The sequence below is a fragment of the Cercospora beticola genome, chromosome 3 (assembly GCF_033473495.1).
Source record: "Cercospora beticola chromosome 3, complete sequence".
Lineage (NCBI taxonomy): Eukaryota > Fungi > Ascomycota > Dothideomycetes > Mycosphaerellales > Mycosphaerellaceae > Cercospora > Cercospora beticola.
This window is the reverse complement of record NC_088937.1, coordinates 1,562,091-1,575,295: the sequence shown is the minus strand read 5'-3', so window position 1 is coordinate 1,575,295 and position 13,205 is coordinate 1,562,091. Positions and strand designations below refer to the sequence as shown.

At 52.3% G+C, this 13,205-nt stretch overlaps 7 protein-coding genes across 7 annotated transcripts; 4 read left to right on the top strand and 3 right to left on the bottom strand.

Moving 5' to 3' along the window:
* Positions 1 to 89: 89 nt before the first annotated feature.
* Positions 90 to 2,853, bottom strand: RHO25_004570 (uncharacterized protein; the record flags this gene model as incomplete). Its single annotated transcript, XM_023595492.2, has 2 exons — positions 90 to 511; positions 567 to 2,853. 2 exons carry the CDS (start codon positions 2,851 to 2,853, stop codon positions 90 to 92), a joined length of 2,709 nt encoding a protein of 902 aa, XP_023457624.1.
* A 429-nt stretch (positions 2,854 to 3,282) lies between these two features.
* RHO25_004569 (uncharacterized protein) lies at positions 3,283 to 4,281 on the top strand (the record flags this gene model as incomplete). The annotated part of the gene is made up of 1 exon (XM_023595491.1): positions 3,283 to 4,281. The coding sequence occupies one exon, from the start codon at positions 3,283 to 3,285 to the stop codon at positions 4,279 to 4,281; it is 999 nt and encodes a 332-aa protein (XP_023457625.1).
* A 960-nt stretch (positions 4,282 to 5,241) lies between these two features.
* On the top strand, positions 5,242 to 5,721 carry RHO25_004568 (uncharacterized protein; the record flags this gene model as incomplete). Its single annotated transcript, XM_023595490.2, has 1 exon — positions 5,242 to 5,721. One exon carries the CDS (start codon positions 5,242 to 5,244, stop codon positions 5,719 to 5,721), a length of 480 nt encoding a protein of 159 aa, XP_023456661.2.
* A 664-nt stretch (positions 5,722 to 6,385) lies between these two features.
* On the bottom strand, positions 6,386 to 7,047 carry RHO25_004567 (uncharacterized protein; the record flags this gene model as incomplete). The annotated part of the gene is made up of 3 exons (XM_023595489.2): positions 6,386 to 6,448; positions 6,516 to 6,592; positions 6,651 to 7,047. The coding sequence occupies 3 exons, from the start codon at positions 7,045 to 7,047 to the stop codon at positions 6,386 to 6,388; spliced, it is 537 nt and encodes a 178-aa protein (XP_023456662.1).
* Positions 7,048 to 7,830: 783 nt separating this feature from the next.
* Positions 7,831 to 8,070, bottom strand: RHO25_004566 (uncharacterized protein; the record flags this gene model as incomplete). Its single annotated transcript, XM_065602567.1, has 1 exon — positions 7,831 to 8,070. The coding sequence occupies one exon, from the start codon at positions 8,068 to 8,070 to the stop codon at positions 7,831 to 7,833; it is 240 nt and encodes a 79-aa protein (XP_065458639.1).
* A 493-nt stretch (positions 8,071 to 8,563) lies between these two features.
* On the top strand, positions 8,564 to 10,670 carry RHO25_004565 (uncharacterized protein; the record flags this gene model as incomplete). The annotated part of the gene is made up of 5 exons (XM_023595488.2): positions 8,564 to 8,978; positions 9,033 to 9,931; positions 9,983 to 10,099; positions 10,160 to 10,583; positions 10,642 to 10,670. The coding sequence occupies 5 exons, from the start codon at positions 8,564 to 8,566 to the stop codon at positions 10,668 to 10,670; spliced, it is 1,884 nt and encodes a 627-aa protein (XP_023456668.1).
* A 449-nt stretch (positions 10,671 to 11,119) lies between these two features.
* On the top strand, positions 11,120 to 12,473 carry RHO25_004564 (uncharacterized protein; the record flags this gene model as incomplete). Its single annotated transcript, XM_023595487.2, has 4 exons — positions 11,120 to 11,149; positions 11,207 to 11,241; positions 11,315 to 11,501; positions 11,553 to 12,473. The coding sequence occupies 4 exons, from the start codon at positions 11,120 to 11,122 to the stop codon at positions 12,471 to 12,473; spliced, it is 1,173 nt and encodes a 390-aa protein (XP_023456669.1).
* Between the last annotated feature and the right edge of the window lie 732 nt (positions 12,474 to 13,205).

The following is a 13,205-nucleotide window of genomic DNA, read 5'->3' as shown; positions in this document are numbered from 1 at the left end:
GCCAACATGTGCTGGTAGACTGTTGTCGTCTGATCGTGTCTTCTATTGTTGGGCCTGGGCTGCATATCCAGTGGCCACGACCATCTCGTCTATGCTATATACGAGTACATATTGCCCTCTTCACGCTCCATGTAGTCCTTCTCGATCAGCCGATCGATGTTCTTCTTGATGTCCGCTACTGCAAGTACGCCTCTACTCATCGTTGCTTTGATGACTTCGGATACCAACTCTTGGTGACTGATCGTCTTGCGACTCTTCAATATTCGAACAATCGCCGCCTGACACTCAAAGTTACGATCTTCCGCAACTCGCTCGTGTGTCTCCTTGTTCTCCTGCTTCGTTTCCTTGAGTTGCACTTGGTTGATCTTGACTCGATATTTAGGATGCTCGAAGCTCGTGTTGATGGAGAATGTGTCTGCCTCGTCGATCTCCTTTCCTTTGGGATGCTTGGTGAGCGGTCGAAGCTTAGCGCATGCGAGCGATTGCAGCGTTCGTTTGACTTCGGCCTCAGCTATGGATTGTCAGTATTATGAACGTCGACTTGTATCCCGTGGACGATTACTTACGAAGTCCTGTCTCAGACAGGATGTGTGCATAGCTGAGCTTCTCACCCTCTGCCACTCCATTGAACAGAAGAAGTACAATGGCTTGGAAGCTCGATACCACGAGCTCTTTGCTTCCTTTGCCAAACGTCGCCTTCATTTGACAGTGCGCGAGAGCGTGTTTCCAGTCAAGCTTTCGCCCAGTGTGTTTGCTCTTGTAGTGCAGCTCGAAGTCATCGATCGCCTTCTGTATGTTCGTAGGTATGCGCACTGGAATATCCTTGTACGTGGGCCATGCCGCAGCAGACAAGATATTCACATTCAGATCAACTGCTTTCCCCTTCTCGTATCCCAAGCGATCTTCTAGGCGCTGCTTGTACGATTGCATCTCCTCGCGGGCCAACTCAACATCTTTGAACATCTGTTCTAAGTTCTGAGTGAAGCCGCTTCCACATTCGGTTTTGAGTCGCGTGAGCATGCTACGCTCTGCATCTGCCGAAGCACTTCGTCCCATCAGTAATCGACGGGCAAGATCTTTTTTGTAGAAGGCCTCAAAGACCGCTTTACCGTGCACGAAACGGAAGAGATCAAGGACTTGGTCGAGCTGTATGTTGATCTCGGCGTCTTCATCGAGTTCCGGGTCCTCGTTGTCCTCCTCAGGCGCGGCATTGAGCTGGGGGGCCGGTGCAGTAATACTTGACGATCGCCTCGCCGTAAGTACCTCTGGTATTGCTTTGGCGCCGCCACGCAACAGTTGGTCGACATACTTGGCAATCATTTCGCCAACCTTGGTGTTATCTGTGCCCCATGTCGCGTCGCCCTTTTTGGTCTTGTTCATGAACGCCTCAAAGCTTTCGCGCAAACCATGGCCCAGGCCTTCGTCTCTTTGGAACGATGTCTTCCATAAGTGATCCAAACTTCGCTTGAGAGACAAGAGGTTGATTACCATGTCATCTTCCTTACCAAAGACGATGCTTGTCCCGGCCTGATCGACCCACTTCTCAAACGATGGACGCAATTTCTGGCCTAGCCGTCTTCGTGCCAAGAGTGTATATAACGCTGCCAGTTGTGAGGTCGCGTTCTTGTCCAGTAACGAAGCAAGCGCCTCATAGTCCACCAGGTCGGCTTCTTTGCTCTCCACGAGATGATCCTCGAGCAAGCTGAGGAGGTCTCTTCTGGTGCTGTTGTCGAGATCGAATTCTTCACATCTTTGCATCTCAGCAGCAATAAGCTCATCCGACAGTGCCACATAGTCCGGAACGCTGTGCTCTGACATTGCCTTGTTCGACCATTCGTCTACATACCGTTGACTGACCGCGAGAAACCTAGGCTCGAATGTGGTGGTATACGTTTGTAGCGCATGTAACATGTCTATCGCTTGCCTGAAGAGTCCCTGGTCCAGCTTCTGTGCTCGCGTTCGATCCGCCGTAACGATGTCACAGGCTCCATCGATGATCTTATCTTTAAGTCCCTCGCTCCTGAATACATTCTGGCGAAAGAGCTGTGAAGTATACGAGTCAAGGGTGGGCTTGCTAGATGATAGCAGATACGATCGATCCAAAAAGAAAAATATGGCACGAATCGTCGTCATTTGTTGCGTCCAGCGTGTCCATTCCGATAAGACCGCCTTCAGTACGGAGACGTTATCCTCGCTCGACCTCTCCAACAACTTGTCGCGAACGTCACGTTGGATGTGCTCTGTGCATCGCTTGTCCAATCTTGAGAACAGTGTCGAAGCCCCTCCCTGTCGGCACACATTCTCCACGCCTCGGTACAGGTCCTCCTTACTGAAAGCTGCATTGCCATCCTTGAATATGAGGGCCAGTGCCTCATCGAGCTGCCCCCAGATCTTCTCCAGATATGCTTTGCTATCCCAGTTCGAGTTGGTCTTCAGGTTCTTGACAACCAGCTTTTTGGCACCGATATGCGGGTTCATGGCGGGTTTGGTAGACATGCGTCGTGCCTGCGATGAGACGGGCGATGAGGCATTGGTGAGATCCACGACTCCATTGCCATTGGCCTGTGGCGAGCGAGAGCTGAAGGAGTACATGTCGGCAGGAGCGAGGGAGGGTGTGGGAGTTGATGGTGGCGGGACCGCGCGGTCAAGGTCGTTCTTCTGCCGCTTGCTCGTGCACGACGTCGAGTGCGGTTTGTGGTTAGCGGAGAAAAGAGCACTGATGGTGTGCTGTCTGGCTCCTTCCTCCTCTGCTGGCCGACTGAGTCGCTTTCGTTTGCGGTCGTTGATGGGCGGACTTGATCGTGGGTCGCTGTCGGCAGGCGTCTCGCTCGCGGCGTTGGTGTGTGATTTCATCTGAGGTGTGGCAGGCTGTCAGTCGGGCTGCATGCTACTCGCCCACAACACAGCGCCCAATTCTGCCAGTGCGACGACGTGCGTTGGCAAGGAGCTGCGGCGTCACGGGCTGGTCGATGGAGCTGTCAGTAGCGAGCGGGTGAAGTCATCACGAACGCCGATCCGATCCTCCATCAAGCTCCTGCTCCACCCATCCCTCTCCCATCTCATGTCGTTGCCTAACCCTCTGTTCGGGGACTCAAACATTCTCCATCCCCAGTGCGGACACATAGTACGTCTTGCTTCTTGTATTTGCAGCCGAACACACGTCTAGAGTGCTCGACGCCTCCAGCCTCGCTTTTCGTGGACGAAATCTACCTTGCCAAGCTGAGCCCTCGACCCAGCAAACAGCTCAGAGATATCTACGACCTTATTATTCAGGAGGCAGCTATGGCTTTACATTTTTCCCGCCGACTCACGGCCACCTTCCGACAAACTTTTGCTGCACAGCCTTTACTCGCCAGCTTCGCGACTCTCGGAGGTCTTTCCGCCATCTTCGCCTTCTATCAACTTTCGTCCTTCGTAGCGACCCATTTTCTGCATCGAAGTCGACTACGCAACTACTTGTCAGATGATGATCCTGCCTGGGCTCTAATCACAGGTTCTTCTGATGGCTTGGGGAGAGCTTTCGCAGAAGAGTTGTTGTCTCACGGTTTCAACGTCGTTCTTCATGGAAGAAACGCTGCGAAGTTGGAGCGCATCAAAAACGAGCTCCTGTTACAGTGGCCTCAACGCAACATCGACTTCATCGTGCTCGACGCCATGCTTGATGTCGATGATCCTCAAAAGATGGGATGCGCCATACAGCGATTACGCGATCACAACATCAAGATCTTGATCAACAACGTTGCTGGTGAACTTGACCCTTTACTACTTGCTCACATTGAAAGCTCGGCAGAACGGGATCGAAAGATCATCAACGGCAACTTCATGTTCGCTACAGAGCTGACTAGACTCGTGCTTCCCCAGCTGATTGACAACAAGCCCTCCCTGATCATGAATATCGGCTCCGGATCTGCGAAGCTCCCATGTCCCTACTTTGCCATGGGAGCGGCATCGAAGACCTTTCTACAGAGTTTCTCTCATGCGCTGTCAGTCGAGCTCAAAGCCGAAGGACACCCTCAAGTCGAAGTCCTTTACAATCTGGTGGGCATGTGTTCCACTACCAGCGAGCCACGGCCTGTCACTTTCTGGGTCCCAAGCTCTAGACGCTTCGCAAAGACTAGCCTGAGCCTAGGGGGCCGCGATCGCGGCAGCGTTTGGGGATACTGGCCACACGCGCTTCAATTTGAGCCTTTGCTAATGCTGCCCAGAACCATCGTCGAAAGGTTGTGCATAGCGCTTGTGAAAGGCATGAAGCTGGAGTACGACAACAGAGCTAAGGCGTGACCTCTCCGCCATCATTCACTTCACCGCAGACCTCGTCGTAATTTTCGTCCGCCGTGTTGGAACTCCTAGTACTCCCAACCAATCGGTTCTGCGACTAGGCAGGCCTCGTTGGCGCGCAGCACGCTAGCGTGGTAACGTCTGACAGCTATTTGTGGGATCACTCTATACATCTCAGTCTTTGGGCAATATACCTGAGATGATGCCAAATCGCCATTCGGTGTGCGGGTAGGCTCAGCGGCTCGCAGTGTTGCTTGATCTGTCGCGAAGCTAGCACTGATTGCTGGATGCGCGTACTGAGATACTCCTTCGGCGGATGCCTTGGCCGTAAATCAGCAGTAGCCCGGAGGTCTGCCGAAAGGCTGAGCAGAACCTGTGCACACTTTGCTTGAGCTTCATATTTGCGAGAAGGCCTTCAAAAGGTGCTTGCTGAGAACCCGAGTCCTTGCGTCGTCCCGGCTGATTGCAGTACCATCGCTTGAACGCCGTTCTGGCTTGACGATCATTCAGCTTCATTCCATTTGGGCACGCAGAGGTCGCGCGCCGCTCATGGCACCACGAAATGGCACAGCCCTGCAGAGCATGAAGTTGCACAGACCCCTTTGGTGTTCGTCACTGGCAGGGAAGACCTTGCATGTCGGACAGGTACGCAGTCCGATAGTGAGCAGAACCCATGATCACCAGTGCATCACGATCGCTTGTTCCGATGCAAGCCCGGACACGGCATTGTGGTGACATAAGAAGACACATCAGCTTCGTAAGCTGACCTCTGCGCAAAATCTACCGAGCATGCCAAGCGCGGAACTACCACTGGTATAGCCACTGTCAACACCTGAAATGGAGATACCACCGCGCTCGGAAACACCACGGCCTCGAAATCGCAAACCCGATTCGAGGCACACGCTATCATGCACTCCCAAACGTACGGGACGGCAGCGGAGCCTGACTGAAGTCCTCTTTTCTATGGAGCTCATGCAAAATAACACAGCTGTCCTGATGACAGACCTCGAACCAACATGGGTTTCTCAAAACGAAGCCGATGGTGATCGTGATGTGGGAAAGACATATGCCACGATCAAGACGACAATGGACAGATTGCAGCACATCGAGGGCCTTTACGTGGAAGGCCACGGAATCAACCCAGACAGTCGCGACAACATCAACGAGCTCAAGCGCAAAATCCGCGATGGCACTGGTCCAGAGGGCGGCAATAAAGCTTGGGATGGCGTCGTGCTGGGCCACAGAATACGATGCGACCTCCCAATGACACTGCTGTTCGAAGAACTCGTCAACTTCGTCCATGAAACACTACCTGGCGTCAAGCTGTTGTTCCCTAGCAACGACGAGGATCACGCAGAAGTCATTCGGAGACATCTACACATCGGATACGAAAGGATACCCCTCACCAAGACCGCGCTGGAGGCGATGAATCGTGGGAGGTAGCTTGAGCCTTTCACAACTGTATAAATATTTGTAGTAATAGCTAATTGATCGTATTGCATTCTCAAGGCGACGAACTCCGGCTTAGCTTTTCGTCGGGCTAACGAAATCGAGCTGGGGTAGTCAGTTCCTTGTCCAGCACATGATCGTGCAAGCTAGGGATAGCTATGCAGGTCCGGGCCAGTAGAGTCCAGAAATCTCGGACTTCTTCCTGCATCCTCTGATCCTGCAATAGTCTCTGTCGCCTGTCGAGCTATGGTTGTGGCAGGGACACAACCTGCCGGGGCACAGTGCGACCACAGGCTACAGAGAAGCAACACTAATGGAGTTTGAGAACATCTGCGCATCGGGCCAAGACAAGCACAACGTCCCTGCGAGCACGAATGCCTCTCCACCTGGCTCAAGCCAGAAAACTGGACATGGGCTCTTCTCTTCGAAGCTGATCGGACCAAAATTACGACAGAGGATTGTATGAGACGACACAAAGCAGCGGTAATTGGTCAGACTTGGCCGTGACAACGGAAGTAGTGATGAGAAATGTCTTTTGCATTGAACATCCTACATTATTTCCACCTTCAATGTGCTAAGGTGAAGCTAGCATCTCCCTCCACCATGCGTTTTGATTGGCGTACTCTCTTGCACGCTTGTGCTTTTCGGACACTCGATTTTAGTTGACATTGCCGCAAGACTGAGTAGGAACATAGTCGCCTTGGAACACCAAGAAAGCGCCCTACCACCGGATGTCAGCAGAAGCTCAATGAGCGGGAATCTGGATTGTGGCGACGGCTCGCACTCACTGTGTTGAATTCGCTGAAGATATGATTGATCAGATACGGCTCCTGTCTCTTGTTTCGACCTTCGTTGCACACAGTGCCTGAACAAATCTTAGCACAACACACAAAGTGCTTTCTACACGAGATACTGATACTAACCCAAGACAGCAATACCCTGGACTTGCTGCGGCTCGATATCGAATTTCCAACGCGTAATCACGTTGGTGCAATCGTGCCAGACATTCTGGATGATGAACGGCAGATCCGGTTGAGTGGCTTGGGCGTCCATCAAAGCACGTCGAGAGCCGAATGTGAGAGACCTAAGTCCGTTCGGGCAAGCGGTACCGTTGCTGATGAGCCACGCAACGCTATCAGTCTGGTCTTTGACGTCGATGGTGTAAGTGGAATTGACGAATTCTTCGCTGTAATTGGAGAAGGTGGTTGCAAAATTTTGGGCCACGCGATTGGCGGCAGCGTCAGTGAGGCATCTCCCTGCAACAGCACTGTTGGCTGCCAGCGCAGATAGCGCAGCGAGTTTTATGGGTGAGCAGCGCATCGTGGATAGTGAAGATCAGTTGAATCAACTTGAGAGTCTGGACGAAGTGGTCGAGAGGATGAGGAACTGGATACCACTATATGCCGTGAGCGGTCAGCAGGATTTAGCCCTGCGAGCAGCGTGCAATCCTGTTATTAGTCTTTTCCTGCTCGCCTGGCGTTGTTGTTTAAGCCATTGGCACGTTTGTGTTCCCGCAGGTCAACACATATGCAATGCAGCATAAATGTCCGAGGCTGCGGGGGGCGTCTCACCTTGCACATGCGAGTCGTCACTCGGACGTGAGAGGCAGTCTGCAGCATTTCCTGTTCGAAGACCATTTGTTGTCTATTGTTTTGAAAGCGTCAGTCGCATCGCTCTTTCGAGGCTGCTGCTGCTGTGAATGTGCATCTGACTTTCCATTTCGAGCAACGTACTCAAAGTTAGGGTCTCAGAGCCCGGTCAACAACCTTATTATGATGGACAACAGCACAGCTGAGTGTAAGATCTGCATGTTGCGCGCATATAGCACAGCATTGCCCTTGTCGAAGCAGTGCACATCAAAAGTGACGTTGCAAGACATCTTAGCGAGGCTTGTGCTGTCATGATCCTGGCTGACATGCAGGTGCAGTACCCCACGCCATGGGAGTGCAGATTTGCAGACTGGTTGAGATCATGTGGAAGTCGCCCTGTGTCTCCCTTCGCTGCAGACTGTCTTTGAAGCGTGGCACACACGTGAATCCGCACCTATCATTCCACGAGCGACATATTGCGTCTGCGCATGAGTGAGGGAGCACAGCGTATGCCTTAGCGGGGATGCACGCTCGGATCACGGTGGTCGTTGGCGCAACTGCCCTCTTCGTTCATCGCATACGCAAGTCTGGTGAGCAGATGGGCATGGTCGTGGTCTTCGACACGTTCGCAGGCTTCTTGCGCCGCATGGCCGCTCAAAGGCTTCTGCTGGGCGTAATTGCGGACTCCTTTCGAAAGCACCGCTTGCACAGTCAGGCCCTCAGACCCCCGACTGGCAACTTCGGCGTCGAGCATGATGCATTGGGTCGGTGCAACGAACGTATTGATTGTCTGGAAATGTTGCAGGCGATGATGAGGTCGTAAGAATGGACCAGTCCAGCCAAGTGCCCCCCTGCCTGGCACAGTCGCCAAGCAACCGGGCGAGCCGAATTCTTGCCCATCTCGTCTGCCATCGTCTGCTTGTGACACCGATTCGAGCTGAGAACACTTGCTACGGCTCACGAGCACACGATCAATATGTAATGGCTTCTTGCATTGCGCCAGCGGCGCGCTTGAAAAGAAGTGTGCAGAGTGTTGTGGCTAAAGCGACCGAAATAGACTAAACTCTCGCCTGTTGCTGCCAATTCGTCTCCTGCTCCTGCGGGTGGCGCTCTTTCCTTCCTCTGAGAGGTGCAGAATGCGACCCTGATCCGGAAGCCCGCTATCCTTCCAGCACGAGGGGGCGTGCTTCCATTCTACAGATTGTAACTTCACGAATGTTGCCCTGATCGAGGTGATCACTGACAGCATGCGTGCAGGTCTTGCGAGTGCGCTGCTCCTAGCGACGGCCGCTACAGCTCAGCTACAACAATGGGACGACAACTTCGAAACGGATCCAGAACCGCCGCCTCCACCACGCTGCCCGGGATATGGCTCATATTCCAGGCATTGGCACGCTCCGGGCAGCGGCGGCGCTCACAATCTTTCCTACATGAGACCTGAGCCTTACTGTCGAACATTCAATAGCTCTGTCGTAGAACAGGCCATTGTAGACACCAAGGCCGCCATTGCAGATGTCGACCTCAGTCGACTCTTCGAGAATGCTTTCCCAAACACACTAGACACTACCGTCAGCTGGCGCGGCGTCTCCGACAACAACACAGAAGAGGAACTTGCGTTCATCATTACCGGCGACATTCCAGCAGAGTGGCTCAGAGACTCAGGTAAGTGCTCACCAGTGGCGCGCAGCCAGAGCTTTTCACTGACATGCGCCACAGCTAATCAGTTGCAATCATATGTGTCTCTCCTCACTCCATCTACAAGCAACGACTCATTGGCATCATTATTCCGAGGGGCGATCAACCTGCAGGCGCGCTATTTGCTCTACGCCCCACATTGCAACGCATATAAAGCTCCGGTCGAGCGACTGAAAGAACAGGCCCTAGCCGCCACTGCTGACGGACAACCGCTACCACTAGAGTTCACGCAAGATATATGGGAATGCAAATACGAGCTCGACTCGCTCGCGTCATTTCTGCAATTATCCCACACATACTTCGAGAAGACTGGAGACTTGGAGTTTTTCCGCAAGTTCAGTTGGCTGCCTGCTGTCGAGAAGGTCCTGGATACAGCTCAGAGTATGGCTGACCATACAACTTACAACAAGAATGGTACCACTGCGGAACAACCTTACAAGTGGCCAGGAATGAGAAATGGTGGCCATGGCAATCCAGTCGCCGCGGGCACAGGACTCATCCGCTCATACTTCAGACCCTCGGACGACGACTGTCTCATGCAACTATTTATCCCTGCCAACATGATGTTTTCACAGTTCGTGGGTCTCGCTGCCGGTATTGTGGAGAAGCTAGGCAATGTGGAAACCGCTGAGAGGATGAAAACAATGGCTGCTTCTGTGCGGCGCGCCACCACGGAGCATGGCATTGTGCGAACCAAGGAGCACGGGGATGTATATGCTTTTGAGGTCGATGGATACGGGGGTGCCAATGTCATGGACGATTCGAATTCGCCATCTTTACTTTCCTCGGGCCTATTCTACCATGATGTCAAGGATCCCATCTACCAGAACACGCGGGCGCGAGCTTTGAGCACGTATAATCCATACTGGGCACACGGCAAGCACATCAGCGCTGTCGGAGGCCCGCATAATGGTTACGGAGTATGGAACCCAAGGACTTATTACTTGCGTACTTGACTAATTATTCGCTAGAACGCTTGGCCCATGGCTTCCATCATCAGAATACTGACCAGTGACGATGATGAAGAGATCACACAGCAGCTTCGGCAGCTCGTCACTAGCACAAGCCACAAGGGTCTTATACACGAGGTAAGTAGGGGCATCACAAATTGCCAAGAATGACGCTGACACTGTGGTTCGCTGCTACAGAGTGTCAATGCTCACAACTCAACGTCATGGACTCGTTCTTGGTTCGCTTGGGCAAATGGCCTTTTTGGCGAATGCATACTGGACCTCAAGCAAAGAAAGCCTCATCTGCTACAGCTTGACTTCCAGAATGTGAAAATCGATTCTCACGACGATATTGGCGACGTGAACTACAAGCCTCTGAGTACTGGCAAGCCAGACATCTCTGCAGGCAAATCACATGCCGAGAGCCCACCAGAGCACGACGATGACGAGGACATGCCCCATGGCCATGGCGAGATGATGTCGGGCCACGGTCACGGAGCTGCGGAGCCACACATGCCGATTCACATCGAGGAGAGTGCGATGACCTGGTTCTGGCTGTTTGCAGGGGCGTTGGGTGTATGTTCGACCCTTCTCTTCCTTCGCACAATGCGAACGCGCAGAGGTATGCTCCGGTCTCTCTATGCTGTGGTCACTTTCTCGAAGTACTGATCTGCGCCCAGGTCAATACACCGCTGTAAAATCAGGTTAAAGGCGCCGTGTTGCGGGCTCGGCTCAACGCCCATTTCGTATATTGTATAAATCATCGAATTCATGCCATTGATCGAGGCTCATCTCTGTGAATCACGTATCCCAACTTCTGGGCTTGTCGATCAGCCACTGCACAAGGTCGTTGGCTTCATGTATTTTCTGCCCATCTTGTGGCCAGCCGATAGCTGCTTGTGCTTCGCATCTGTCACAATGAGCTTACAGATCACATTTGAGCAAGTCGACTCGCGATTGTGTTGATCATTGCAAGATTTCGTCCAGAGCTATCGGATGTTTCGGAAAGCCGGCAAGGTTTGGTTTGTTCCTTCCCCGAAGACACGCCAGGAGGCAGGGATAAGTTTAGCTCTGGGCGAGGCAGCAACGACCTCAACAAAAACATCACCGCTATTTGCTTTGCTTCAGTGCACCTGGACAAAGCATACAGATAGGAAGATGGGCTCCGCTCGGTACACGACGTCAATTGTGAGTTGCTGCTACGACCAGAAACGATGTGCTCTTGTTAATGTGGACTCGTGAAAGCTGGTGGTGCTGTTGTCAGCTTTTATTTACAGCAGGTATGTCAACATCTCAGTGCAAGCTGTCGGGAGACGATCTCTGCCACCAAAGAACTGACATTTGTTGTTGCAGGTGGCCACTCTTACAGCTGTTCTACACAAATCACCCTTCCAGACTTCTTCAGGTGAACACAGTCGGCGACTATGACATCAAATTCCGCGATATCATTCGCAACTGCGAAGATATCTACCTGAATGAAAAACAAGGATGGGCACTTCTCAGTTGTGACCCAGGCAGAGACCAGTGGAATACTGTCATGGTAGGGCATTGCGATTAACCTTGCTTGGAAGAATGGCTGACATTGTGCTAGGGAGTGCTCGTGAATCCTGAAACTCCTCCTGAGACAGGTCTCTATCTGTACAAGTACGGCGAAGGCAGCGACGCAGTTCCCGTCAAAGTGCAACTCGAAACACCTGAGGCACATGACAAAACCTTTCACCCGCTTAGTATTGAGTATCACGAGGCCAGTCAAACGCTGTACATCATCAACCATTCTCCGGATGGACCCAGCGTGGAATGGTACACTCTGGACACTGAGCAAGTAGTGGCAAAGTACGAAGGCTTTGCACAAAACTCGACCTTTCTTCCTTCACCAAACTCCATGGTTGCGATTAGCAAGGACGAGCTTTTCTTGACCAACGATCACTTATTTCCTGCCAAATACAACTTACTGTTGGCCAAACTGGAGACGTACGCTGGCTTTCCAGGAGGTTCCGTGGCGTACGTCAAACGTAACAACGATGGAAGCACATCTGTGAAGACTTTGGCTCGAATTCCTTTCGCCAATGGAATTGCTCTGCTCAACGCGAGTGCGCTGGCCGTGGCAAGCTCAAGCACTGCAAATGTGCGCATCTTCAGCATCACTTGGGCCGCCGATGGGATACCGGAGTTATCGCAAACGTCATCGATTTCAGTTCCATTTGCGCCAGACAATCTTAGCTCGGACAGCAAAGGCAAGCTTTTGATCGCAGGCCACCCTCATGCTCCCAGTCTGGAACAAGTGGCGAAGAAGAATCGTTTTTGTCAAGGAACTGAAAGTGCAGCTGGCGAGGATTGCAGCAGCTTACAAAAGCTGAGCTGGGTTGCTGAGTGGACTGAAGAAACAGGTCTCACAACTTTGTTCTCAGGCAGTGAATTTGGAACATCAACCACCGCAGTCCGAGACTGGCAAGCAGGTGTCGGATTCGTCGTAGGCCTCTACGAGCGTGGTCTGCTCGCATGGAAATTATGATAGAGATAGCGGGCCGGTTAGACCTTGGCAGCGTGGAAGGAATTTGTGCGAAGGAGTCTTCTTCTCATCTTGAAATCCAAATTTATCTTCTGCACCCTGCACACACAGCTGCATCTCGCTAGCTAGGTCTTTATCAGCTATCGGAATCGCTTATACCGCTGACCTGTCTAAAGGAGAAAACCCGGCACATTGGTTGAATGCTGACAAGCCAGGATTCGGCGCGAATTTGTGGTTCACAAACCCTGAAGGTGTTCACCACCTCTCGACATGGGCATGTTACACAGAAATCCAACAACTGTATGATCCTTGACTTTTTCGAACTTGTCGACTGCCTGCACGGCAAGACGGCCCAAAATTGTATCTGCAGCATGTCACCAGCGCAGCCAGCTTTCGGCGAGAGCGAGAGAGAAGGATCGCATGTGGCTTGCGCTATCCAGTCGAGACAGGCCTATTTCGGAATGAAGGATCTGCGAAGACGGCCCATGAGTGGTCTGAACAGTCGCAAACCTTAAAACAGAGACAATATTTGCTGGCTATCCGCGATCGCTCGAATAGTGTGTAGGATGGTGATTTGCTGAGGTGATTCATCTCACATGCTCATGCCACCGGTGTGCAAAATATATGTCAGCTCATATCCCGCGGCTCTGTTCGTTGACTTTTTGTCCATTGTTGTATTGTCAGCGTGTCGCATTGTTGGTGTGTCTCCTGGAGTAATTAGTGGAATTGCGGTGA